General features: G+C 39.1%; 2 protein-coding genes across 15 annotated transcripts in view; one reads left to right on the forward strand and one right to left on the reverse strand.

Annotated features, from left to right (window-relative positions):
• The window catches only part of NEK5 (NIMA related kinase 5), a 62967-nt gene that overhangs the window by 2281 nt on the left and 32896 nt on the right, over positions 1–27790 (forward strand). For 10 of the 14 annotated variants that reach the window (XR_002801001.2, XR_011427719.1, XR_011427721.1 and 7 more), the window contains exons 3-12: positions 7093–7189; positions 15533–15630; positions 17515–17598; positions 17687–17757; positions 19036–19122; positions 21501–21555; positions 22855–23055; positions 23135–23216; positions 24561–24694; positions 27051–27235. Coding sequence is in view for 9 of the 14 variants with exons in the window: in XM_014732064.3 (XP_014587550.2) it covers positions 7093–7189; positions 15533–15630; positions 17515–17598; positions 17687–17757; positions 19036–19122; positions 21501–21555; positions 22855–23055; positions 23135–23216; positions 24561–24694; positions 27051–27235 (1094 nt within the window). In the remaining 5 variants the exon portion in view is untranslated. Of the gene's footprint in view, positions 1–7092; positions 7190–15464; positions 15631–17514; positions 17599–17686; positions 17758–19035; positions 19123–21500; positions 21556–22854; positions 23056–23134; positions 23217–24560; positions 24695–27050; positions 27236–27790 lie in introns of all 14 variants that reach the window. The other 4 variants (XM_070239679.1, XM_070239678.1, XM_070239682.1 and 1 more) reach the window with 2 other exon arrangements.
• ALG11 (ALG11 alpha-1,2-mannosyltransferase) overlaps positions 21625–27790 on the reverse strand; it is a 54676-nt gene continuing 48510 nt past the window's right edge. The window contains exon 4 of the mRNA XM_070239683.1: positions 21625–23195. Coding sequence (XP_070095784.1) covers positions 23155–23195 — 41 coding nt within the window. The 3' untranslated portion in view covers positions 21625–23154. The remainder of the gene's footprint in view (positions 23196–27790) is intronic.

Genomic DNA, 27790 nt, shown 5'->3' on the forward strand with positions numbered 1-27790 from the left:
TGCCCCCACAGCATGGCTGCTGCTGAGTGGTGTAGGTCCACACCTGGGAACCAGCCCGGGCCACCAAAGTGGAGCACGGGAAACTTAACCATTAGGCCACAGGGCTGGCCCCTGCTTCCACTTTCTGTTTGGCCTGGGGTGGTGCACCTCCTCTGACCTTCTCTTCTTATTCAGCTCACCTCCACAAGGGGGCCTTCCCCAAACATCCTAGCCAAGGATCCCCAGCCTCAATCACTCCTATCAAACCCCCTTGGTTTACTTTCTTAATAGCTTTGATAATGATCTGAAATGACTTTGCTCACTTATTTCTTCACTTGTTTATTGTCTGTCTCCCTCAACGTGGAGAACAGCACCCGGCGCATAACAGATCTCAAAAATATTTATTGAATGGAGGAAAACCAAATATTGTTAGTTTAATGAGTTTGGAAAATAATTAAGTATATTTAATTAAAAAGGAACAATTTTTGCTAAACTCCCCTTGGTCAGTGTTTCTGTCACCCTCTCTAGGGATATGTTTGTTTTAAAATATATTGGGACAACAATGTCCGTGGTATGCTAGAATTAATTTTAAGGCGAGTCTTGTTGGTTGCCTTCCAGAGAATTTATAAATGAGAGTAGCAGAAAAAATTTCATACAAAATGTATGCAAGGGGCCGGCCCGGTGGCGCAGCGGTTAAGCGCACATGTTACGCTTCCGCAGCCCAGGGTTCGCCAGTTTGCATCCCGGGTGTGGACATGGCACCGCTTGATAAGCCATGCTGTGGTAGGCGTCCCACGTATAAAGTAGAGGAAGATGGGCACGCATGTTAGCTCAGGGCCAGTCTTCCTCAGCAAAAAGAGGAGGATTGGCAGCAGTTAGCTCAGCGCTAATCTTCCTCAACAACAACAACAACAAAAATATGGAAAATGAACTCCTCAAGTTGTACAATGTGAATGTAGTCAATGCCACCGAATTGTACACTTAAAAATGGTTAAAATGGTATAAATTTTATGTTATAAATATTTTATCACCATTTTTAAAATTGGAAAAAAAAAGAGGGCTACCCAAACTTACATGAAAGCTCCTGTGTAGACAATTACCTTCAGAGGGAATGCTTTATTTACCAACATAGGCCCCTTTTCATGGATCCTTGGCATCCTTCTAATGACCTCTTATTCTAGTGGCCTGAAGAGCTCCTTCCATGACATTATTCTGCTCCATCTCTTTTGTTTATCTAATTGCTCTTTCTCAGGCCCTTCTGTCTGCTCACTCTCTGTATGTCCCCAACCATCTGTCCTTTTCTTATCTCTTCTCTTTCTGTACATTGTCCACTGGCAATTGCCTCGCTTCAATCTTTACTGCTAAGCAGCTCACTCTTAAAAACTGTCTCTCTAGCCCTGATATCTTCCTGCTCCCAAGGTCTACATTTCATCTGCCAGCTAGACAACTTCAAGTAAATATCTGTGTTAATAATGTATCGCTGCGTACCGTATTACCCTAAACTTAATGGCTTATACAATAAACATTTATTATCTCGCAGTTTGTGCTCATCAAGAACTCTGAGCGAGGATCATTGAGGACCATCTTGGAAGCTAGCTACCACAGATGTACCCCAAACAAAGTAGAAATCTCTCCTCTTTCTAAGCAGACGCATGTCACCTGCTGTGTGCTGCACTGTGTTCATGATATCAATGGCTTTGTGATATCCAGGCTCAAAACCTTTGGGTCATCTGTGAATTTTTTTCTCTCTCCACATCCAATTATTTGCTAAATCCTGTTGACTCTTTCTCTCCCTTGAATTTGCTTCATTCCCTTTGTCAGTGCCTAAGCCCTCGGGTTACTTGGATCAATTTTGATAATGCTCCATCTATGCCTTCATTGAAACAGAAGTCATAAAGGGAAAGATGGCTAGGTTGGATTACGTAAAAATATAAAACTTCTATGGCAAAGAACACTATGAATAAATTGAAAGAAAATTGACAAAATGCCAAAAAGATTTGCAAGTATTGACTAAAAGGTGCTAGCCTTTTATAAATCAATAAAAAGACAAAACCTATAACCAAAGAAGTGGTCATATAAAAATTTCAAACTCAATAACTTCAGAAATGAAAATCAATAAATACCACTTTTCACTTATACAATTGGGGAGAATTAAAAAGAGTATAAAAGTAGAGGAAAGCAGGCCCTCTCTTATTCTGCTGAGGGGAGGGTAAATTGATACTACCCTGAAAGGAGTTTATCAATATGTATCACAGCCTTAGAAGACCCCTGCCCTGTTTGTATTATTGACAAGGAGTAAGGTCCACAATATGTTGTAAAGATGAAAAAAATCAGACCACAAACTGTTGTGTGTCTATATGTGTACTGTTAATGTCATACACACAAACACATATAGCATTTACAGTGATTATTGCTGAGTGGTAGGATTTCACCTCTGTCATTCCTTTCTGCATTGTCAGAATTTTTAATATGGAGCGCATATTATGTTTTTAAAATTATGAATTGTATTATTTGTGTAAGCAGAAAAAGCTATCTTCATTTTGAAAAATAATAGGAAAAAAGTACACAGCCTAGGACACAGTAGTTCTACTTTTGGGAGTTTATTCCAAGGAAATACCCAGAGATGTACAGACAGTCAGAAAACAACTTAAATTGTCCAACAGTAGGGGATTGGCTAAGCAATTTATAAAAAACTAAGTGGCTCTAAGAAATCCTGTTATAGGTGAAGTATTGACATGGGAAATATCACAACTTTTGCTCATCGAGAAAATAGTATGTGTGATGCAATCTTTGTAAAAATATATATAGGTATGTATATATCCACACAAACATTCACATGCATACAAAGAAAAGAAGACATACTAGATTGTTATTCCCTGGGTGGAATATGGGATTGTGAGTAATTTTTGCCTTATGCTTTTATATTGTTTCACTCTTCACATAAGTTTTGACACCCTCTCTGATTTGTACCCAAATTCCACTCCCAGCCTTCCTTTCACATATCCTTCCCCAAGGGGAACCACGTACAGAACCTTTGCACTCCAGCCTCTGTGCTTGCCTGTGAGGCTGTCTCTTCCAAGGGGGGTTTGCCTGCCCATCTCCAACCATCAAGATCCCACTTGATTGGGCTGAGCTCCAGCATGCCTTCCAGGACCTTCCCACCCCAAGTACTAATCTTCTTTCTTTGTAAACCCCATAGCTTTTTATCAGTACCGCTGTTATGGTGCCGATTGCTTTCTACTTTGATGTGCTTTAGTTGTTTATTTTGTGCCTTCTCCCCTTATTAAACTGTATGTTCTATGCAGGCAGAATCCATGTTTCATTCATCTTAGTATTGCTACTAATTCTTGGCACCAGTAGGTGTTCAATAAATCCTTACCGGATAAATGATTCAATGGATAGATACTTGCAGACCCTTCAGCTCTGTTGTTAAGCTGGTACATACTTAGGAATTAGAAAACCATTCTAATGCTAAATAAAGAAAAAACTATTTGGGACGTGAATCCTCTATAAAAATAGATATTAATGCATTTCATAACATCTCTCCCATTCTTTAGTATAGATAAAAATTGACTATTTTTCTAATACAGCACTAACTTTTTTCATCCTTTTACTCATGAACCACCTTAGTCGCCATGCCATAAATAAGCAGACTGTTACATTAGGCCCTATTATTCTCGCTTTCCCGTATCTCTTTATGTTATCAAATTTGCCTAGCAACACCTGGGTCACAGTATTAACATTCATTACTACTTCTTTCTTCCTTTCTACTCTAATGTAGTTTTTCATTACTTGTTTCCTAGAGAAATGTATATTTCTTCTCATCTCTCCAACACCCTCCACTCAGGAAACTCTAGACCCCAAAACTTAAATTGCTTATTTTCTTACAGGTACCAAAAAGCCAGTATTTTCTATCATCATCCTACTATTATCAAGCATATTCTTTCATGTCTTGCCTCCAAAAATGTGTTGTATCTTTTCTTGATTATAAAAATAAAAATGTTCATTATAGACATTTGGAAAAGAACCAAAGGGGAAAATAAGGCCATATGGAGGAAAATAAAAATCACTTATAACCTCTCTCGTAATTGCTTTTAACATTATGGTAAATTTCTCTCAAGGCTATATTTAATGCGTAAATGTACTTTATAAGTTATTAGAATGATTGATGTCATGGTGGGTATACTCTTTTATAGCAGCTTTTTACATTTAGCAATATATTATGTATATTTTATCATGTCATTCGATGTTTTCATATAATAAAATGTTCTTATTTAATAATATTAAATGTTCACAATAACAATGATAATGGTCACCACTTACTGGGTGCCTCTCATATATCATGGCATCCTAGGTATTTTACATGTATCTACTTATTAAATTCTCACAATAACCCTAAAAGTTAGATCTCATTGTGGGTGAAAGAGCCGAGACTCAAAGAGGTTGAATAACTTGCTCAATGATGCATAGTAACCAGCAGATTCTTCTAATGCTTCCTCTGCTCTTTCTACTATGGCACATTGCTTGCCTTGATTTTTCATGACTGTATAGTATGACATCAGGTTAAAAATACCTAATTTATCAGGGCTGGCTCGGTGGCATAGTGGTTAAGTTTGTGTGCCCCGCTTTGGCAGCCTGGGGTTCATGGGTTTGGATCCCAGATGTGGACCTACACACTGTTCATCAAGCCATGCTGTGGTGGCATCCCACATACAAAATAGAGGAAAATTGCCACAGATGTTAGCTCAGAGCAAATCTTCTTCATGAAAAAAACAAAACTAATTTGTCTCTTTTTCTATTTTCAGACAATTATGTTGTTTGATATTTTTTGCCATGATTAAATAACATCTAATATGTAGAATATGTCATTTTTATTAAACAAACTATGTATATATGTTTACCTATACATACATTAAATAAAAAGGTCTAACAATTAACAGCAATTACCCCTAGAGAATAAGAACTCATGGAATGAGTGGGGAGGAAAAGGAGAAGTTTCACTTTTATCTTATTCCCTACTATGTCACAAAATGTTTTTTAAAGTCAGTGTGTATTATTAGAGTAATTAAAAAACTAATAATAAAATACTGTAGTAAAGGCATTTTTTTTTTTTTGAGGAAGATTAGCCCTGAGCTAACATTGGCTGCCAATCCTCCTCTTCTTGCTGAGGAAGACTGGCCCTGAGCTAACATCCATGCCCATCTTCCTCTACTTTATATATGGGACACCTATCACAGCATGGCCTGCCAAGCGGTGCCTTGTCTGCACCTGGGATCCGAACCAGCAAACCCCGGGCCACCAAAGCGGAATGTGCTTAACCACTGCACCACTGGGCCAGCCCAATAATGAAGCCTTTTATATGAGAATCCTCAGGCATTTCTGATTATTTTCTTTGGATAAATTTCTAGAAAAATTAGTAAGTCAAAAATAGGAGCATTTTAAAGTTTCTTATTACATATTGTAAAATTGCCTTCCTAGAAAGATTTTACCAATTTATATACTTACACCAGAAGTATGAGTGTCCGCTTTGCTGCTTTCTGGAGAAAAGTGTACATTAACATTCTTTTTGTCTTTGCCAATTTCACAGATGAAACATTGTATCAAGTTTCGTTTTAGTCCTTGTTCTTTTGATTACTGAATGAGGTTGAATTTTTTTTTCTATCAGCCGTTTTTCTTTTCTTTTTTGCAAGTTGCCTATTCATGTATTTTTCCAAATTTCTATTGATGTGTTTGCCTTTTTTTCTTATTAATTTGTCAGAAATCCTTATATATTAAAAACACAAAAATCTTTATCATATATGTTCTAGTATTTTTACCTAATTATAAAAATGCAATTACCTACCTATGTTTGCCTTTTAATTTTGTTTATACTATTCTTTTGAAAAATAGTAGTTAAGGGCTGGCCCCATTGCCGAGTGGTTAAGTTCGTGCGCTCTGCTTTGGCAGCCCAGGGTTTCGTTGGTTCGAATCCTGGGTGCGGACATGACACCACTCGTCAAGCCATGCTGAGGCAGCATCCCACATGCCACAACTAGAAGGACCCACAACTGAAAATACACAACTATGTACCCTGGGGGCTTTGGGAGAAAAAGGAAAAATAAAATCTTTAAAAAAAAGCTAAAAATAGTAGTTAAAAGGAAAGTAGCTAAGTCTATCAATCTGGTAGGAGTAATTCAGTTATTTTTGTTTTGGAACTCATTTGTACCAACTATGCAATTTAAATTGGGGCAGAAGATACTGAAGCTTAGAAGATTTAAATAACACGGAAGGAATCATGGCTAGGAGGCAGTAAAGCTGGGACTGAGAATGTTAATTTTTTAAAAATTCTTTAAATAAGGGTGAGAAAGTTGGGAACTCACACATTACGTGTGGGCCGAAGTTGAAGAACCTTACAGAGGGAGTGGTGGAGAGGAACAGGTGACCCGTGGAGGCTAGACATGTGGGACAGCCAGGCGCCAGAAGTCAGGGTAGAAATGACAAGTTGGCATAGTGTCAGGAATGAGGAAGAAAAGGTAGGTAAGAGGTGTGGCCGGTGGCTTTAGCACCAAAATGTTTGAAAAGTGTTGTCCATAGAAGATAAACAGAATAATAAGAAAATATAGCAAATCTAAAATGAAGTCACAAGAGACAATTTTTATTTGAAAATGAAAAATGTAGTCTTACTACAGAACTTTACTGGTCTGATTTATGTGATCTTTGACACACTTTCTTTTATTAGATTTCATTTGTTTCTTCTCAGCCCTGATTGCTGCTGGAACATTACATTTTTATAAAGTATTCCTTTGCTGCTGAAAGATAAATATTCAAATAACTTTCCTCCAGATGCCTAAATAATTATAACACAGTACCACCACTCCACTTGAGTTTTTAGTACAGCAAAACTTCACAGTAAATATTTATTTTCTTGATTATGATTGTCATTGACAAACCATTGATCAGGTATAAGACACTCTGCTAATTCTGGAAAAGTTAGTTCCTGCCATTGAGAGACCAGTTTCAGAAGTGTCTTTAAAAGCCAGTGAAATGCTGGAGAATTTTAGGTGGCAGTGAGCAGAAAGCATGCTCTTAAAAGCAAGTTATCTTAACAGACTGCTCTGTCTCAATATAATTTAGATGCCCATCCAAGAAAAAGAAGCTTCAAAGAAAGAAGTCATTCTCCTGGCAAAGATGAAACATCCCAACATTGTCACCTTCTTCAGTTCATTTCAAGGTTTGACTTTCTAATATTAAAGTATTTTAATAAAGTATGGGCATGTAGACTTCTATAAAAGGTATGTTCCTGAGAACTGTGTATAAATTAATCTTTGCAAATGAACTCATTCTCTCATTTACTTAAATTATAATTTGAGACATAGTCTTTATTTCTTCTCTAGGGAGTTTTTGAGGACAGCTTTCTTAGTTTTCTTAAGTTTTCCCATCTCTCCTTAATTCTTACCCCCTCAAATAGTTCATAATTGGTGTGTTAGCTTTGCTGCAGTAACAACCCCTATATTTCAATGGCCTACAATAATGCACATCTATTTCTCACTCACATTACATGTCGGCTGTGGGTGGGCGGGGTCTTAAGTCTGGGGTCCAGGCTGAAGGAGCAGCCCAGAGATGGAGCATGCTGTTTTCGTGAGCAAGAGGAAAGAGCAAGACACAGAGCCCACCACACCGTCAGTCTCAGAGTCCTGCTGGGATGTGGCACGTTTCTCACTTTCCTTATGTGCTCATGCTCCTGTTGCCAAAGCAGCCAGCCCTGACATTGGGGTGCTGGTGGAGGAGGGGATACTCTGCCTGTGTGAGTGCTTGCATGTCCTGGGGTAACAGGTGGGGCTGTACAGTCCTCTTACAGAGAGGCGGGAAAGAGCCATGCACCATGGGCAAGCAAATGGCCAAAATAGAGGGGGAAATCTTGAAGGAAGCAATTCCCTTCTTCTGTACGTCTGAGTACAACATCTCTTCTGCCTCCATCCATCACTTGACTCCAAAAGTTAAAAAAAACATATGAAAGCAACATTGGTCGGAGACCATTCATTCACTTAACAAATATTTGTCAAGTGCTTACGAGCTGCCGGCATTGTTCTAGGTGCCAGGAATATGGCAGTGAACAAAACAGGCCAAAATACCTGTCCTCATGGAGCTTACTTTCTAGAGGGAGGAGACACACAATAAACATGTATACAGTATGTCAGGTGTTTATAAGGCTGTGACAGGGCTGTGTATGCCCACACTTCACCATGGAGCATTCTCCATCCCAGAAACCCAGCACGGGGGGGTGCTTGAATTCATAGGTCATAAGTAGTTAAAGTTACCTAGATATTTTCCAGTACTATCAGGGGTGTAAAAATCAGTAAATGAATAAACATAGCCACTGTCTTTTGAGGTTTTACACTGTGCAAGGCTCTACGTTTCTTAGCAATTAAAACCACTGCACTCAGCGGCCGGCCCAGTGGCTTAGCAGTTAAGTTCGTGTGCTCCGCTTTGGCGACCCAGGGTTCGATGGCCAGGATCTTGGGCAGGGACCTATGCATGTCTTATCAAGCCATGCTGTGGCAGGCATCCCACACATAAAATAGAGGAAGATGGGCACAGATGTTAGCTCAGGGCCAGTCTTCCTCAGCAAAAAGAGGAGGATTGCAGCAGATGTTAGCTCAGGGCTAATCTTCCTCAGAAAAGCCCACTGCACTCAACGTAGCTTTCTGTGTACGGCCCTCTTTAACTACTAGGTATTTAACGGAGCTCTCAGGACTCTTGGGAGCTCTTCCTGGGAGCTGAGCAGTACACGTGAGCAGGAAGTTGAGTTGTATTGAACAACTTTTATGGGGCACCTACTGAGTAAAGTGCTCTACATTCCTGCTCATTGATTGTGAACAACAATGCCATAAGATGATCTTTCTTTTCCTCATTCTTTGGGTTATTTCTGTGGCTCCCTGGCTGGCTAACTCCTCATCCTCAGGCCTTCTCTGAGACCACAATTCAAATTATGGCCCCCTTTACTGATCTTGCACGGCACTTTTGTACTTGCGTGTGTATGTCTGTTTATATATATATACAATCATGAATTGGTTTAATATTTGTCTCCCTTTGAGAGAGTAAACTTAATGAATTCTTTTGCTCACCACTTGATCCTCAGCATGTAGCACATAGTAGGTCCTCAATACATAATTGCTGAATAAGTGCATGGACTGGACCACTTTAATAGACTGAAGTGTGCCTTCATCCCATGCAAAATGGATATTTGAGGATGATTTACACTAGATACCATTATGAAATTAGAGGTCATTTTTACAGTGTAAATAACCTCCACTGAGTTTCTTTATGTTGTAAGCTTAAACTTTCTTATGACAACCTTACGTATTTATTTTTTTTAAGTAGAGCACTGCTGTGTTTAGGAAAACTAGAGCTACTGTGATGCTTTGAGTTTGCCTGGTGGATTGTTGGGAGTTGAGACACCGAGCTTATTTGACAGCCTGGGAGGTCCTCGCGGCATCTGACTGTTGGAGAGTGTAGATAAAGCCTTTGCTTACCCTCAAACAGCTTATGTCTAAACAGAAGAACTGTGGCTCTAGTTCATTAAATGTTTGTCTACAGAAAGTATGAAGTTTTTATAGATTTGAAGCACATACGAAAGATAAGAAGGTGATATTTTCCTAAGACTAAATTAATTCTACTTAAATTCCTTCAATAAATATTTACCAAGTGCCTATTACATGCTAGGCATGTTCTAGGTCTTGGGGATATATCAGTGAGTAAAATAGGCCCAAATCCCTGCACCGTTGTTTTCTGTTGCTTTATCACAAATGACCACAAATTTAGTGGCTTAAATCAACACCCATTTATCATCTCCCAATTTCTCTAGATCAGAAGCCTGGGCTGGGCTTAGCTGGATTCTCTGCTCAGGGGGTCACATAGTTGAAATTGAGATGTCATCTGGGTCTGCCATTCATCTGAGGCTCATAGTTCTCTTCTAGGCTTATTCAGGTCGTTGGCAGAATTCATTTAAATGCAATTGTAGGACTGAGGTGTCCACTTTCTTGCTAACTGTTCCCTTGCAGTGGTTCTCAGCTTCTAGAGGCCCACCTGCCTTCCCTGCCCTGGGGCTCCTTCAGTAGGCCCTCTCCCACTCGGAATCTCTCACTTCCTCTTTCTCTGACCTCTAGACCGAGATTTAAATGGCTCCTCTGATTAAGTCCAGGCCACCTGTATAATCTCCTTTTCTATTACCTCAAAGTTAGCTAATTAGTAACTTTAATTACATCAGCAAAATCTCCTTTGCTATGTAACATACCATCCTGGGAGCAATAGCCATCGTATGTACAGGTTCCGCCCTCGCTCAAGGGGAGGCAGTTTACAAGGTGTGTGCGCTAGGGCCATCTTAGAATTCTGCCTACCATACAACTGTGGAGTTTACATTCTAGCGAGAAAGGGTCGGGAGAGGCAGACAATAAATGTAAACATAACTAATAAGTACATTATACAGCATGTTAGAAGGTGATAAGTGCTGTGGGAAGATAAAATAGGGTGAGACAGGAGTGAAGGGGATAGGCCTTATCGTGAAGGTGACGTTTGAGCAAAGACTTGAAGACTCATGCTAATGTCTGAAGAAGAGCTTTCTAGGCAAGGGGAACAGCCACTGCAAAGGCATGAGGCAAGAGCAGGCCTGACGTGTTAAAGAACTGACTAGTCAGGAGGCTGCTGGGAGAGGCAATCTACTATGGGCCCTGAGCATCTCTGCACATTTTTGCTGGATATGCCAAGAATGCAAGGCTCTGAGCGTCTACCCAGGCTATTTCTCTGGATTGTGTTTGCAGCGAGCAACTTTGAAGGATGAGGTAGCATCTCCCCCAAGACAGAGAGCAGACTTGTTTACTGCTCACCATAAAAGCAGTAGATTGGGGCTGGCCCCATGGCTGAGTGGTTAAGTTCATGTGCTCCGGTTTAGTGGCCGGGGGTTTCGCCAGTTTGGATCCCTGGTGCGGACATGGCACCGCTCATCAAGCCACACTGAGGCAGTGTCTCACATAGCACAACCAGAGGCACTCACAACTAGAATATACAGCTATGTACTGGGCGGCTTTGGGGAGAAGAAGAAGAAGAAAAAGAAAAAACAAAGAAGACTGGCAACAGTTGTTAGCTCAAGTGCCAATCTTTAAAAAAAAAAAAAGGCGGTAGATTCCCCAACCTCAGCGTTCCTCTCCCTTAATGTAGTTCGCTGTGTATGCAGATATCCATCCAGACTCACCTGTTTTGCCTCCGTGGGATTTGGGAGACACAGAACCAGCTCTAACATGAAGCTCTGACTACTGCTTTTGCTGAGTAATGCAGTCCTTTGTTTCTGGCCCAGGAGTCTCATGTCGTCTGCCAGCATCCTTGAAATAGTCACAGGCTTGTAAGTAGGGCAGAATCTCAGACCTGTTGCAGAACCCTGCTAGAAGTCAGTGTGGGCAGAGTGCAATGAGCAAGAGGGGATAGCAGAAGATATTTTTATTCTTTATTCTGATTCTCTGCCCCTCCTAGATTTCTGGTGCTAAAATGCCTTTATTTTATGGAACGATGGTGGTAATAGATGATATCTCATTTTATCAAATCTAGATGCCATTGGTTGTAAGGTGGACCATCATGTGGTAATTAAAAGGAAAAATGTTGCCAATTAAACTATGACATCATGCTTTCTTATCACTTATAATTTTTATTTTATGTATATTAAAAGAGATCTTTTAGACTTATTTAAACATAAGAGTTTTACTTTCTATTACTCTTGTGCTTATATAAAAAGGAAAATATTAGCAAATTAAATTGGTTAAGGTAGTCTAAAAATTATGCAGGCAGTGATAACATCAAGACTGCTGGGCCTATAGCCACTGATTGGAAGATGCCAATGTCTGTAAGATATAATCCTGATTTTTTTTAAGTGTATTTTATTTATTTATTTATTTTGAGGAAGATTAGCCCTGAGCTAACATCTGCTGCCAATCCTCCTCTTTTTGCTGAGGAAGACTGGCCCTGAGCTAACATCCGTGCCCATCTTCCTCTACTTTATATGTGGGACGCCTGCCACAGCATAGCTTGCCAAGTGGTGCCATGTCCGCACCTGGGATCCAAAACGGCGAACGCCGGGCCGCTGAAGCCAAATGTGCGAACTTAACCGATGCGCCACCGGGCCAGCCCCAGTGCATTTTAGAATGAATTAATTATAGTAATTGTTTTTTAAATGTTGGGATTTGCCAAATAAAAAGGTTATAACCGTGATGTTAGTGCCCTTCAATAGTTTCGAAAGGTCAATGACCCACGAGTTTTATAGTTCCAGAAACTACTGCCCTATGGTATGCCTTGCACTGTCCTTTTCCTCCTTTCTGCATTCTCAAATATTATATGTGCTTTAAGACTAAACACAGATCCCGCCCCCTAAACTTGAAGTGATCTCTCTCACCTCTGCTCTCAGTGTGTCCAAACCCTTACTGGCCTCATCCCTCGTGTGGCACTTTATAATATGCTGTATTGTAATGTTAGTGTGTATTCTTTCTTTCCCTCAATAGACTGGAAATTCCTGAGGACAAGAATTGCTTCTTATACTTTTTCCCCCTTCTGTAGTGCTTAATTTTTTTAGACAGATGGAAAATTTGAGAGCGTAAGTGATCTTTCCAGACAATTCTAACCCCATTAAATATGAAATTCACTGTGGCTAGTGGAAAAAAAGTGCATACTTAGAGCCAAGTGATGCTCATTGACCTGAATAGTTCCTTCAACACGGCTCAGCCACGATTAATCCTGAATCAATTAATTTCTTTCACAGAAAGCCACTCTAAGGCTGAGTGAGTTGGAGGCTGATGGAAAGGAAGCGAAACGGAACCCTTTCTCCTTAGTTTCCTTATTCTGATTCTCCCAGGGTTTGGAAATTGCCATCCTTCATTGCTGTGGCAGCCCTTTCAGTAACTGAGCTATGAAAAATATCAATTCTTCTAAAAGTAATACGTTCCTAAAAATAACTGGTCTCGAGATAATTAGGGTGTGTCGGGAGAGATCTTCTTAAAACCCTTCCTGCAGTCTCCAGTCTGGCTTTCATTCACTGTCTCTTGTTCTCCTTGCCCTCAAGTGTACAGGCTTCTCCTGTGGCTCTTCTCACATATTCACTGACTCCCCAGCTAGACTGTGACCTCCTTAAAGGCAGGAAGTGTGGCTTATTTGCTTTTTCTTCCTAGCACAGCGTTCCTCAGCGTGTCCTCAGTGAGTCTGTTGATGAGTGAATGGATCTGTCCCCTTTAAGAAGGGAGGTGGGAAAATGGAAGTGCTCTGTGAAAGAAGCACTCCCTTTGTGAATTAGAAGCAACCAAAGGCAGATACTGTCAGGTTACTGATACCCACTTTAAAGTTGGTTTACTGGAAAGAAAGAAGTCGCAAATGGGGGCCAGCTCTGTGGCCGGGTGGTTAAGTTAGCATGCTCCGCTGCAGCGGCCCAGGGATCGGATCCTGGGCACGGACATGGCACCGCTCGTCAGGCCACGTTGAGGCGGCATCCCACATGCCACAACTAGAAGTGCCTGCAACCAAGAAAGACAACTGTGTAGGGGGGGGTTTGGGGAGATAAAGCAGAAAAAAAAAATAGATGGGCAACAGTTGTTAGTCCAGGTGCCAATCCTTAAAAAAAAAAAAAAAGTCGCAAATGATAGATATTTGGCAAGAGATTCTGCCATTTAGTGGATACTGGATAGCTACAGGGAAAAATACTAGAAGGATTAACACTTGCTTATAAGCCTGGTTTTGTGTGATTATTTTGTGTTTCTTTGACGTTTTTATGAAATCAGTTAACAAACCTTTATTAAGGCCTTTCCATGTGCCAGCTACTGTGCTAGGTGCAGGGAATACAAAAGAATAAAGTGTGGACTCTGTCTTCAGGGAACCCATAAAGTAATGGGACAAACAAATGAGATAGTAGAAGCCTTTTTTTTTTTTTTTGCTGAGTAAGATTTGCCCTGAGCTAACATCTTGTTGCTTGAGGAAGATTGTCCCTGAGCTAACCTCTTTGCCAGTCTTCCTCTATTTTGTATGTGGGTCATTGCCACAGCATGGCTGCTGACAAGTGGTATAGGTCCACAGCTGGGAACTGAAACCCAAGCCACTGAAGTAGAGTGTGCCAAATTCAACCACTAGGCTACAGGGCCAGCCCCAGAAGCCCTTTTTCTAATGAGTCCAGCTGGTAGTTGGTTGGATAAGGAAAAAAGCTAGTTAAGCAGGAAATCATACAAACACATTCTAACTTATTAGTGCACAGTCATTTGCCAAACTTTTGATGTAAGACCAAGGCCTTGTCTTTGATTATGAGTCCACCGATTGGAATTCTGAATATTATTTCTTACATAGGCTACCCCTCTCATTTATAATTTCCAATTTCCTTTCTTTAGAGTGGAGTAAGAATTTACAGGTACTCTGTGTACACAATCCTTTTAAAGCTTTCCTGGTTATTTTCCACTTGTCCCATCTAACATCTAGGTCAATGACGTTTTTTTTCAGCTACTCACTTTTACTGAGTCCTCCAAAGCCTTCAATGTAGCTTTTGTAGAAATAATCACATCTTTATTTTTCCATTCATATTTCATCAATTTATGTAATAAATACAATAACAATTATAATTGGCATAAACAGATTTTGGAACAAACACAATGATCTTGGTAAGAATCATGGGGAGCAGAGGTCCCAGGGCATCCTAAAGAGTCTAGTAGCCACTGGTGGTGACCTTGAGTTGGCAGTTGTCATCTGATGAGTGGGTCAGGGAGAGATCGGTTAGAAGAGTGTCTCTAGGGGCTGGCCCGGTGGTGCAGCGGTTAAGTGTGCACGTTCTGCTTTGGCAGCCCAGGGTTCGCGGGTTCAGCTCCCGGGTGCAGACATGGCACCGCTTGGCAAGCCATGCAGTGGTAGGCATCCCACATATAAAGTAGAGGAAGATGGGCACGGATGTTAGCTCAGGGCCAGTCTTCCTCAGCAAAAAGAGGAGGATTGGCAGCAGATGTTAGCTCAGGGCAGATCTTCCTCAAAAAAAAAGAAGATTGTCTCTTGTACTCAGCAACATGGTTGAGTAAGTGCCAGGTAAATAAACGTTTGTACGCAACTCCAAGAAGGGTCTGTTAATTCTTCCAGGGGTTTTGGGAAAGATTCACAGCTGCCGCTTTACAGCAGATTGCTAGTCTCTTGCAGGAATGTGTTAATAATAATAGCTAAGATTTATTGCATTCTCATTATGCGCAGGCATTGTTCTAAGCATCTGATGTGAATTAACTTGTTTAATCTTTACAACAGTCCTAAGAGGAGTTTCTATATTATTATCTCCATTTCACAGATGAGGTAATGAGGTATAGAGAAATTAAAATAACTTGCCCAGAATCATAGAGCTAAGAAATGTAAGTGATAAAGTGGAATTAGAACCTAGTTCATCTGGATTCTACAGTCACTTTTTAACTTTATATATATATATATTTCATTTCCCTGTTATATTCTCCAACTTCTAGACTTTCAAAGGCAATGATTAGTAAATATCTGAAACCCTTCCAGCACCAAATGATGCCTTTTCTTACAGAGAACAACAGGCTGTTTATTGTGATGGAGTATTGCGATGGAGGGGATCTTATGAAAAGAATCAATAGACAACGAGGAGTGTTATTTAGTGAAGATCAGGTAAAAACACTTCTAATTTGCGTTTTAATTCATTTGGAGGGGATTAAATTTATAATACCATAAGTAGCAGACTGCATTTATATGAAGAATGATTTCTGGTAGAGAAATTCAGACTGTAAAATAGTGGATCAATATTCTTGATAGATGTTTGCAATTGAACCTAAATTGAATCTCTTTGAGAGTCAAGTTTGCTTGAGAAAATATAGTGTCTTATTTTTGGACAATCGCACGTTGGATGCCTCCGAGATAAATTTCCATGGCTAAAAAAAGTCTGAATGTAGACGTTGCTTAGCCATTTTAAATGTGACATATTTATAGCCCCGCTCTTCTTTCTTTTCCCATTTGATACCCTTTTAAAATCGCTATCCCTCTTTGTGAGGGAGGATAGAAGCTCTTCTTAGCAATGGCTGTTTAGTTTCATTGGTTATTAAGAGAGAGGAGAGAAAAGGTGAAGAATAATGGTCTCAGTTCCCATCTTCTCTTTGCACAAACACATTTTTCTTCTGTCCTCTGAGCGTCCTTTGGAACCCTCTTGGGAGTTGTACTCACGAAGGAGACAGGTGTGTGTGTGTGGAGAGGAATCCGAATCAGGACCTGTGTGGTGGATGGGTAAGGCCACTGCCTCAGGCGGTGCCCAAGAATGGTCTGCCATCTTTCTTTAGGCCATTCGTTTATTTGTTCTATTTTAGCATTTAAGGACATCATGCCCATATAATTTCTTCCCAGAGTTAAAAGGGAATTTTGCTGAAGAAGCTTCACCCTAAGCTAACGACTGTTGCCAATCTTCCTCTTTTTTTTGGCTTGAGGAAAATTAGCCCTGAGCTCTCTTCCTCTATTTTGTATATAAGTTGCCACCACAGCATGGCTGATGAGTGGTGTAGGTCTGTGCCCAGGATCTGAACCCACAAACCCGGGCCACAGAATTGGAACATGCCAAACTCAACCAATAGGCCACAGGGCCAGCCCCTAACATGGAATATTTTGAATGTAGGAATGATTAAAGAATCAACATCTCTAACCTCTGTAAATTTAATCAAGCATTCTTCCTATGCTCATTTACATTATATATTAAATTCTATTATTTATACAAATCCTCCTTTCTTCCTACTTAGGTGTTATTTTGCCACATTTAACAAAACTGCTTTTCTCTACAGAACTTTGAATTACATTTCCCTTTGTTGGGAAAGAACTAAAATTACAAGTGAATCTTAGTATCTGGAACATAGCTTTTTTTTCCCTATTGTTTTCCTCTTTGACAGACAAAGAACCAATGAAATTTTAGAATAGCTTAAATCTCTATAGGCTGGAACACATTTTAATAAAGAGGCTCATGGCCAGCTAAGAAAGTAAAAGCATGACTAAGAAATAAAATTAAGCTTTAAAAAGTTTAAAAGTAAACTGCTATTTGTTGTTTTTATGTTATATACATATATACTGATATTTCATTAAAATTTTTAATAACTCACAGATGTTCCACTTCTTCCTCCTTCTCTTTCTGCCCTTGGCACCCTCCTTCCACTGAAAAGGAAAAACCAGCGGTACAGGGTTACCAGGAAACAGGGCTGCTTGTCTGCTATCCCGACAGTTAGCAACCAGGTGTTAAATAAGAAAAAAAAAATCAAGAACTGCCTCCCTCCCTTGCTTGCTTCTTTTTCTCTTTTTCTATCTGTGGAGTTCCCTTTGATACCAACAAATCTGGATTGCCTTTCTGCACCTCCATTTTTCTAGCTGTAGAAAGAAAATGACATGATGAGGTGGTCTAGCTGTTAGCTTTATTCGTGTGGATACACACACAAATATATTACTTCTCTCTGTGTGTTATCATGAAGGCATTTCAGTGGCCATCAGACTGCTCACTGGTTGTGTCTTGTGTTCCCTCTACAGATTCTGAGTTGGTTTGTACAGATTTCCCTAGGACTAAAACATATCCATGACAGGAAGATCTTACACAGGGACATAAAAGCACAGGTAACAGCTCAGAGAGAAGACCAAGACAGAGCTGATCTCTTGTTTTCTGGAAATCTCTCAAACAACATAGCATTTTCTCCATTTATAGAACATATTTCTTAGCAAGAATGGAATGGTTGCAAAGCTTGGGGACTTTGGAATAGCAAGAGTCCTGAACAAGTAAGTACTTTTGTTTTTCCTATTCAAAACAGCCAAAATATGTATTTTTAGGTATCATGAATTAAGAAGATATTAAGAGCTTGGTTTCCAAATAATTTTAGATAACTATTTATATAAATGCATTAAATAATTCACAAGGTACTTTGTCTGAGATTAAAATTCCCAGGATAAATCTTGACCTAGGGGCCAGCCCCATGGTCGAGTGGTTGAGAGCATGAACTCAGCTTCAGTGGCCCGGATCGGATCCTGGGTGACATGGCACCGCTGATGCTGAGGCAGTGTCCCACATCCCACAACTAGAAGGACCCACAAGTAAAAATATACAACTATGTACTGGGGGGCTTTGGGGAGAAAAAAGAAAAATAAAATCTTTAAAAAAAAAAAATCTTGGCCTAATAGAATGATGGTGGCAATGTTGCGTAATGTGATATAAGCTTATCAAATGAGACGTAGCTGTAATATGCATAAAGCTAGTGAGAATTTAGTGAAAGGCAAATTCACACATGCTTGGGCAATCTATGGGTACAACTGTTTTGTAAGACAATTTGGTGGTAATAAATACCAAGAGATTTTAAAATATTCTATTTCTGGGAACTTGTTCTAAGGGAATAATTTGAAATTTGGAACAATTTAAATGCCTAATAATTGAGAAATGGTTAAATTTATTAAAACTTGGCACAGCCATGTACCTGAATATTACATAGCCACTAAAATTTATGATTTTGAAGACTTTTTGATAATGTGAGGAAATATTTGTTATATTAAGTAAAAAAAATGGAATCTTGAATTTTAAATACTCTGGGGTCACAGCTATGTGAAAAATATGCATGGTGAAAAGACAGGAAGGAAGTATGTCAGAATTTTAATAGTAGTTGTTTTAAGGTGGGAAGATTCTGGGTAATTCTTTTCTTTATTCATTTTCATATTTTCCAAATTTTAAATCATGAGATTGCATTACTTTGATCATTGGAAAGAGGGAACTATTTCTACATCTGAAAGGTTTTTGTAATATAACAATTATACCTTCTTGTGGAATCTTTAAGCCATAAAGAAATTTTAATATGTAGATTTTGGGAAGGTGAATTGTAAGTTGAAAAATCAACTTATTACTCTGTTATCAATGTACAATATGTTTTGCTTTATTTTAATATGTGCATGCATCGAATTTTGTTATCCATTTTTATCTTTTGCATGGACTTTGTATGTCCATGTCTTAAGCCTTTTCCTACTCTAATAATAAATCATGTTATTTTATTATTATTTAATATAATATACTAGTTCCATGGAACTTGCTCGAACTTGTGTTGGAACACCTTACTACCTGTCTCCGGAGATCTGTCAGAATAAACCCTACAACAATAAAACGTGAGTTGTTGACTATCAGTTTGAAAGTCTCAGTAAAACATGATGGATTCTCTCTTTCTTATGGTACTTTTGTAATTTCACTTTCTTCTCATGTGAAATGGGGATCCCAGTGACTGTCTCTGACCACCTCAGTGTTCCCCGAAGCTTTTGAACTTATTTAGAAGAAAGCCATTACTCTTCATTTAAAGATACAAATGATAGAACAACGTTGAAAATGGCAGTCACTGTGATTCCGTCTCTGTATTTGACTTTCATACCTTCAGTGCTCTGTTTAGTCTGTTGCAGGAAAGTGTTGTAGATGGATCAAGTGGAAGGCAGTGTGCTCTGGTGACCGAGCATTGGATTAGGAGTTAGGAATCCTAGACTTGGTTCTGTCACCAACTTGACTAAGTCAGTTGACTTCTGTGGACCTCGGTTCCCCTTCCTGTAACAAAGAGAGTGTTTGCTAGGTAGTCGTTAAGGTGTCTTCCAGCTTTAAAATCCAACTGGTTTTTATGTATGTGATACCAGAGCCTAGTTCTCAGGAGTAATATGAATATACACAGTGATAAAAGGTAAAGATGAGGGCCGGCCCAGTGGCGCAGCGGTCAAGTTCACACGTTCCACTTTTCAGTGGCCCGGGCTTCGCCAGTTCGGATCCCGGATGAGAACATGGCACCGCTTGGCACACCATGCGGTGGTAGGCGTCCCACATATAAAATAGAGGAAGATGGGCACGATGTTAGCTCAGGGCCAGGCTTCCTCAGCAAAAACAGGAGGACTGGCAGTAGTTAGCTCAGAGCTAATCTTCCTCAAAAAAAAGAAAAAAAAAAGAAATCAAAAAAAAAAAGGTAAAGATGAGGTACTTTTTACTTCCATGTAAGGAGAAGGAAAGAAATTTCATTTTTCAAAGCGGGCTGCCATTTGAACCAGTTGGCCTAGCAGGAAGACTGAGTACCTTTTGGGAGTCAGTTGTCCATTTGTTTAGGAAAATACCCACAGGATATTTGCCTGTCTATCTTTCAAAGAGATAAATGGAAGACAGAGCCCAGATGGTAGAGATTTACAAAAAGAATGGTAAACATTTGTCTGCATAATAAAAGAACAGGCATGGTTTGGATATATCCTCTGGCGCCAGGAAGGGGTTTGGCCTCCAGGTGAGGGGCCACGCAGCTGGTGTATCACTGGGTGGAAGGGCAGGCTGCCCAGAGCAGAGCTTAGTGCCGCTAAGAGTTCCGGGCAGCAGCATTGTTTCCTTGTACTGCTTTTTTAAAGATTTGAGGCAAGATTGAAATATGCTGCTTGGTGCTTCTGCTAATAGGAAGATCTTAGCACTAATCAGTTGGGTAGCTGCTGCCATCTCTAGACCAGGAAATCCTCCCTGGTTCACCGCAGTCCCCACCACAGACGGGGCGGGTATAAGAAATGCAGATGTTCTCGCTCAGCCCCAGGCGGCTTCATTCCCCAACCGAACGCTTGTAGGCGTACGAGTTCACCGCACTGGCTACAGGGGGCGCTGTGGGACAGAGGAGTTTGGGCCTACAGAAGATGGGGAAAGACAAAATTCCGTGTGGTGGTGGGAAGTGGTCAGTGAGTTTCTAGAAACTCCAGAAAAACTCTAGAAACTAGTTGGAAGCTGTTTCTCACCTATTCTGTAATCACCCTGCATTGTGCTCAAAGCTTTAGGAAGTCTCTCTCTGCCCTTCCTGCACACACTCTCGTAGGAAGTGTTGCTAAACTGGAGCCATTTACCTCACCTTACTGAATCCTCGTTCAACTCTGACCACCTTCTTACCTCCTGGACTTCTCATTATATTTTCTTTGGTCTTTTAGATTTAATTATGCTCTTTCTTCTATAAGATAACTCCTTATTTAAACCAAGCACATATAAATACTAAGGACTAAGCACTAAAGAGCAAGTCTCTAGTCATTAGAACAGTTTTGAGTTTATTGATTTTCAAATACTATATTCATCACTTAATATAACTTTGGTTCTGTCAATAGCCTTGAGTAGAATATACCTTTCTAAATAAACCAAATTTTACCTTTTGAATCAAAACAGATCCATGTTTGAGTCCTGCCTTCCTCCACCAAATTACTCAAAGTCCCATACATGCACCCATTTTCTCTGAGCACATGAAGTTGAAGCAAATATTGAGCCCTCCAATTGTAGTAAAGTTTGTGTAGCCTTTCTCTGCTAGGATTCTGACAAACTATAAATTGTTTTTATTTTACCTCTTAGTTAGGATAAGAATTGATAAAGTATCTGAAGGCATTTGTAAAAACTGGTCAACCTATATAAAATTGTAAAGATACACAATTAAAAGGCACTGTGAGGATAAAGTCTTTTATTAGGAATTATGGATATTTCTCAGCGTGTAAACTCTTCTCTTCCTCAGGGATATTTGGTCTCTTGGCTGTGTCTTGTATGAGCTCTGCACACTCAGGCATCCTGTAAGTATGTTAATTGTCAGATTAATCTTGAATTATTGAAACTATATAAATGAAATTAACTTCTGAGAGAAAAAGGTTAATGTTTGGTTTTATTTGATTGTAAAAATTATATGGACGAGCTATTAAGAAGAATGGTAGATCTCTATATATTGACATGGAAAGATATACAAGGTATGCTATAAAGTAAAAGATCTAAGTTGGAGACTAGTATAAGGAGTATAGCATGTTTCCATTAAAAATAAATTGTGTGTGAATATATATAATCAGCAAAGGGAAAAGGTGCAGGGGGCAAAGGCTGTAGGAAACCAGGTATGAGCTTCCAAGAGCCTCTCCCAGAAGAGGCTCACAGGACGCGCTAATTCCTTCAGCAACAGGTTGTAACAACACATGCAAAACCACGGAAGTTCATTAGAGACCAAGTTCCCTGGGTTTTTATTGGGGACCAGTCACATAGACACCTTCTGCCTGGCATGTACCAAGCTTCCAGGCTCCCAGGAAGAATGCAGGTGTTCAACGGAAACCATATTATTTGCACAGTGTAGGCAAAGAGAGCCACCTTGAGCATTCAGGGAACGGTGAGAAGTCTCCTGAAATCTAAGTTCCCAAATGCCAGCCAACGGCTCGTATTGCAAGCAGGGCTGTCTAAGGATAGCAGTCTTAGGCCCGCTGTGTTAACTCTTTTCTACACAGCTGTCATCATCATCGTTATGATCTTCATTATTATTATTGTCAAAGGTCACGAGGCTAGTAAGTGTCCGACCAAAACCTGATCTTTGCTGCCACACGATGCTGCTGAATATTGTTGTTATATATAAATAACTGATGGTTTCATACACTGGAAGATTTTCTGGTTTATGATGAATTTTTGAGGACATGTTTATAGGATGTTAATGAAAAAAGCAAAATGTAAAATTTCATATCATTATGACCTCGACTCTATAAATTAAACATTATTTTTAAAAGGACTACAAGGAAATATGCCTCTGGGTGGTGAAATTATACATATTTTTCCTGACTGTATAACTTCCTATACCTTACAGTTTTTTATAATGAGTAAATATTATTTTGATAATAAGAAAAAATTAAAACCTTAAAAAAGACCTTTTAAATAACATGGCACCTCATTGAGTAACTGCAGCAATATCTACTCATAAAATAATAGTTGATGGAAAAAATTTAGGGTGGACCATGGTGCTTCTGACTGAAGCTTAAAAACATTGTTTTGCTTTTTTGATATCACTTTAAATACTAGTGTTGAATTTTTCTCGGATTTAGTATCACTGTTGCTTGTCCTTTCAGTTTGAGGGTAACAACTTACACCAGCTGGTTCTGAAGATTTGTCAAGCACACTTTCCCCCAATATCTCCAAGGTTTTCTCATGACCTGCAGTCCTTGATATCTCAGCTCTTCAAAGTGTCTCCCCGAGATCGGCCATCTATTAATACCATTTTGAAAAGGCCCTTTTTAGAGAATCTTATTGCCAAATTCTTGACTCCTGAGGTGAGTTTGGAGGTGATTCTGTTTGGATTTTGACAGAGATTTTGGTTAGCAGGTCCTTGACACATGCGTCTGATTTTAGGTCATTCAGCAAGAATTCAGTCACACCCTCATACGTAGAGCAAGATCGCCAGCTTCCCGACCTGCTGGGAAGATGGTCCAGGGTAAGAATGATGTAGCCATACAATCAAAAGACATTTGTTACATGTGTCTCATACAGTGAGTTATAATCTATGGCTGACAACATTAGTGGGGAAATTCCACCAAATATATTGAACATGGACATTTAAAAACTATGAGGTGGCCAGCCCGCTGGCATAGTGGTTAAGTTCATATGCTCCACTTCAGCAGCGCAGGGTTCCCTGGTTTGGATCCTGGGCATGGATCTACACACCGATCATCAAACCATGCTGTGGCATTGTCCCATATACAAAGTAGAGGAAGATTGGCATGGATGTTAGCTCAGGGATCATCTTCCTCAAGCAAAAAGAGGAAGATTGGCAAGAGATGTTAGCTCAGGGCCAATCTTCCTCACCAAAAAAAAAAAATTCTGGGCCAGCCTGGTGGCATAGTGGTTAAGTTCACGTGTTCCACTTTGGTGGCCCATGTTTGGCCAGTTAAGATCCTGGGTGTGGACCTATGCACTGCTCATCAAGCCATGCTGTGGCAGCATACCACACAGAAGAACTAGAATGACTTCCAACTAGGATATACAACTATGTACTAGGGTCTTTGGGGAGAAAAAAATATATATATGAATAATATAAACAGGGGGAAAATCATCTTGTCCAATGGTGACTAGTGGGTGTGCCTGTAAATCTAGCTCATGCATGACCTCCAGGATTCATCTCCTCTCTTCTCATTAGTCAGGAATCAGTTATAGGGAAATATTATCCACTGTGACAGGGAAACTAAAATTGAGGAAAGATATAAAGGAAAAACAAATGAGTGAGCCTCTTTGCCATGTTGGGTTTGGTTTGGTATTGGTGTATTTGGTCTGGTTTGAGAATATTTAGAAAGTAGGTGAGAGGAGGGTGAGAGAAAGTGCCTTGTCCACAGCTCTAACATAGGAAAAAGGAAAACGAACACATTTTGATGGTGACGGAGACAAACATTAGAAGACCTACTCATACATTTCAAACAACAATGCAACGCGGATGGTGTGGCCTGATAACCCAAGCTCTGAGGACTACGTTCAATTACTTGTGCCATTATCCTATGCATATCGTTTCTGTAAATGTTAACATTAATTCCTAAATTTTTTTAAAAAGTAGTGTTATATATTGCTAGAAGTATGTAAAGGAACCCTGGAAAGAATGGTTTTCTCCATTCAAAGAAAATGCATGGTAATTTTTCATCAGCACTTCTCTCACTGGGTACAAATGTCTCTGACTAAAGTAAATTTACTGTGCTATGAAATGTCCCTTATGTTTATACTCTCACAAGCATCAATATTAAAGATGGGGAAGTTTTTAAAAATTGAAGTTGTTTTATTTTGGTTAAATAAGATTCTAAAATACAGAAAGTGAGATTCCAAGGAAAGTGCCCGCCAAGATCAAGGATATCGGAGCAGATTAAAAGGAAGCAAGTACTACGTAGAAATGAATGGAGACCACCGGCTGGAAACCAGAAGCCCGTGTCTGTAAGTCGAACCAAACCCTTCCTCTGGCTTTTTAGCTAATGACACATTCTACAGACCTACTTGCACGTGTTCGTGGGTACAAGCTCATTACTTTGGAGTCCACTAGTTTTGTACTTAAAATAAAATTATTCTGTAATGAGCATTAAAGTGATCCTTCATTGGGCAACTTCCATGTGTTACATTTTTTAAAACAATGCTGTATTTTCTTTTAAGTATTCTGTATATTAATTTTAGTTTTCTTTTTATAACTCAAATTCTTCTAATTTCTTCAAAGTTTTTCTCTAGAGGACAAGTGAGTAGCATGGTACCCATTTCATAGTCTTAATTGTGACATGTTATGTAGAATTGAGAATGTTTTATCAGATAATCATTGATCTTTTCCTAGAGATTCTTTATGCTTAGTTATTTGAATCCACTTCAGAGGAGTGTTGAATCCTTTAGTTCATGCTAGTAAAATGCTTCTGGTGTAAGATGGCTATTGTCTTTTAAATGAATTGTATTTTTAAAGAAGGCTCATGGTATATATAATTAGAGGACCGTTTGGAAGTACGTATAGTAAGTGTTTACTTGAAATGTGGGCATGTTAGAGAAATGTCTTGGTGTACAGATTTTTGAAACTATTGGTTAAATTATTGCCCTTCATTTGATAGAATGTGGTTTAACTTTATTAAAGAAATTTTTTAAAAAAATATCTTTTGATTTAGAATACTTTGTAGCAGACATGTAGGAGAGAAAAAACACCTAAAAGATTTGGGAGTGGATTAAGTAAGGGGAACAAATTGACGTTTTTCTAATCCTTTGAAGGCTTCTGCTTAATGCAGTGAAATGAATGGGTCTCCATAGGAACCACCTCTGAGGTTCTCACTACTGGATGGGGATTTATAGAAATCCCAAAGCTGTTGAATCTCTTCTAATACATCTGTCTATTTCTAACCATTTTTTAACAAGTACCTTCTTTTAGGTTGTATATAGGTAAAACTGTAAAACTAAGAAAACTGGGGCCAGCCTGGTGGCACAGCGGTTAAGTTCGCATGTTCCACTTCGGCGGCCCGGGGTCCTCCGGTTCGGATCTTGGGTGCGGACATGGCACTGCTTGGCACAAGCCATGCTGTGGCAGGCGTCCCACATATAAAGTAGAGGAAGATGGGCACGGATGTTAGCTCAGGGCCAGTCTTCCTCAGCAAAAAGAGCAGGATTGGCAGCAGATGTTAGCTCAGGGCTAATCTTCCTCAGAAAAAAAAAAAGAAAGAAAACTATGTGACGCTTTAAAAGATTTTAAAAATAAATATATAATTTATGTTTAGACTAATAAACCAAATTTTATACATTTACTTTAATATTTAAATATAACTATATGAAAGTACTATTTTTGTAAGTTAAAGATGGTCAAATATCTACAACTCCACATGGTTCAATATAATATATATATATGAAACACATAGCATTAAAAGAACAAAGAATATAGCATATTATTTCTTTACAGTAAGGAAATTTCCATTTTGACCATTTGTTTGATTATTCATATTTCCAACTATCAGTTCTAGGTCTTTCCAATGTTGTGACTTTGTTTTTCTCTTTTTATCAACTGTAAGTAGGCCAAGTTGTCAGGGATTAATGTTAAATTGACCCTACTTTGCTAGTTTGCAACAGGGTCTTGGCTGGTTTTCACACGTTAATTTGGTCTGATTCTTGTCTTCCGGCTCAGTGGGTTTCTGCTCAGCTCCAAGACAAACATTTGCTTCTGATTTCCTCCTCTCCTTCTGTTCTGGTTGGGAAGGGTGGCTAGTGAGAGGCAGTTTGGGGTGATAATACGACTGTCACAACTGTTACATGACATTCCTTGTGTTTACCCGGGAAGAATGACTGAGTCACTCAACATCTTCTTTTCTTTAAGTCATGATGGCGTTTTGTATTTAGTCAATTTATCAGAACCTAAAAATGTTGCATATCTCCATATTTGTGAGTTGAACACTATTTATTCCCCCACAAAGTACAGTAAGGCGTAAATAAGTTTATGAAAATTAGAAAACAATATATGGAATTTAGTTTCAGATTTTGGGTTGGCTAGGCATACTCACTGGCTAAGTATTTTTGACCCACTAGCCATGAATTCTTAGCCACACCTTAGCAAAATTATAAACTACTATACTGTAGTACTTAGACATCTAAGATCTTTTTCAATTCTAGAATTTGGGGATTCTAAGATTATTTTACTCTGAAAACAAGTCTAGAGCAAAAACAACAAAAATATACCTTTAATGCCTCGTCTTAGCTATGGTCACCGGCAAACTGTCAATGTCTATAGATCTGTATTATGTATTTTTAAAAATCTTCTCTCTTCTTTTTAATCCTTCAGATAAAAAGGGTAGAAAGGCCCAAACTCGCTGCAGTGTGTGGACATTACGATTTTTATTATGCTCAGCTTGACTTGTTGAGAAAGAGAGCTCAGGAACCAAATTACCACCATGTTCCTCAAAAAAATACCAGAGTGGAGGAGAATTATAGCCAGGAAGAAAGTCACAGCCCACCACCAAATCAATGGTAATGTCACAGTCTAACTTAAGCTTTGGTTCTCTGACAATATCTCGATATATCAATATTCTTTATTCTGAAATCCTTCTCAATTCTCCTAAAATACATAATCCAGAAAGAACTTCCAAACTTCATTTTAAATACTTGACTCACAGCTCCCTTGGCCCTGTTTCAGCTCAAGTCTGATGCAGGTCATCTTCTCATTCATGTAGCCGTTTAACTGTGGGCAAAGAGTCATACTCTTGAATTTTTAATATTTTTTCTTCCTTCTAGTAAATTCCACTGTCTGGGATTGATGAAAATAGTTGTATATGTGTCATTTGCCAAAGAGGTTATTAATATTAATCAATACTAATTGAATTCTAATCAAATTATCATTTGAGACACTGAAAAGTAAAATATATTTCATTCAGCATTTATATTGTTGGGATTTTTCAGAAGACAGATGTATTAGAAAGAAAATAATAAACTGCTCATTATGGCAGACTTTCAAAAAATTTCTCCATAACAAATTTATGCAGATCTGTAATATTTTCCGTTGTTTTTTTTCACACGAATGTCAGT

This window comes from Equus caballus, chromosome 17 (assembly GCF_041296265.1).
Source record: "Equus caballus isolate H_3958 breed thoroughbred chromosome 17, TB-T2T, whole genome shotgun sequence".
In the NCBI taxonomy this organism is placed as follows: Eukaryota; Metazoa; Chordata; class Mammalia; order Perissodactyla; family Equidae; genus Equus; species Equus caballus.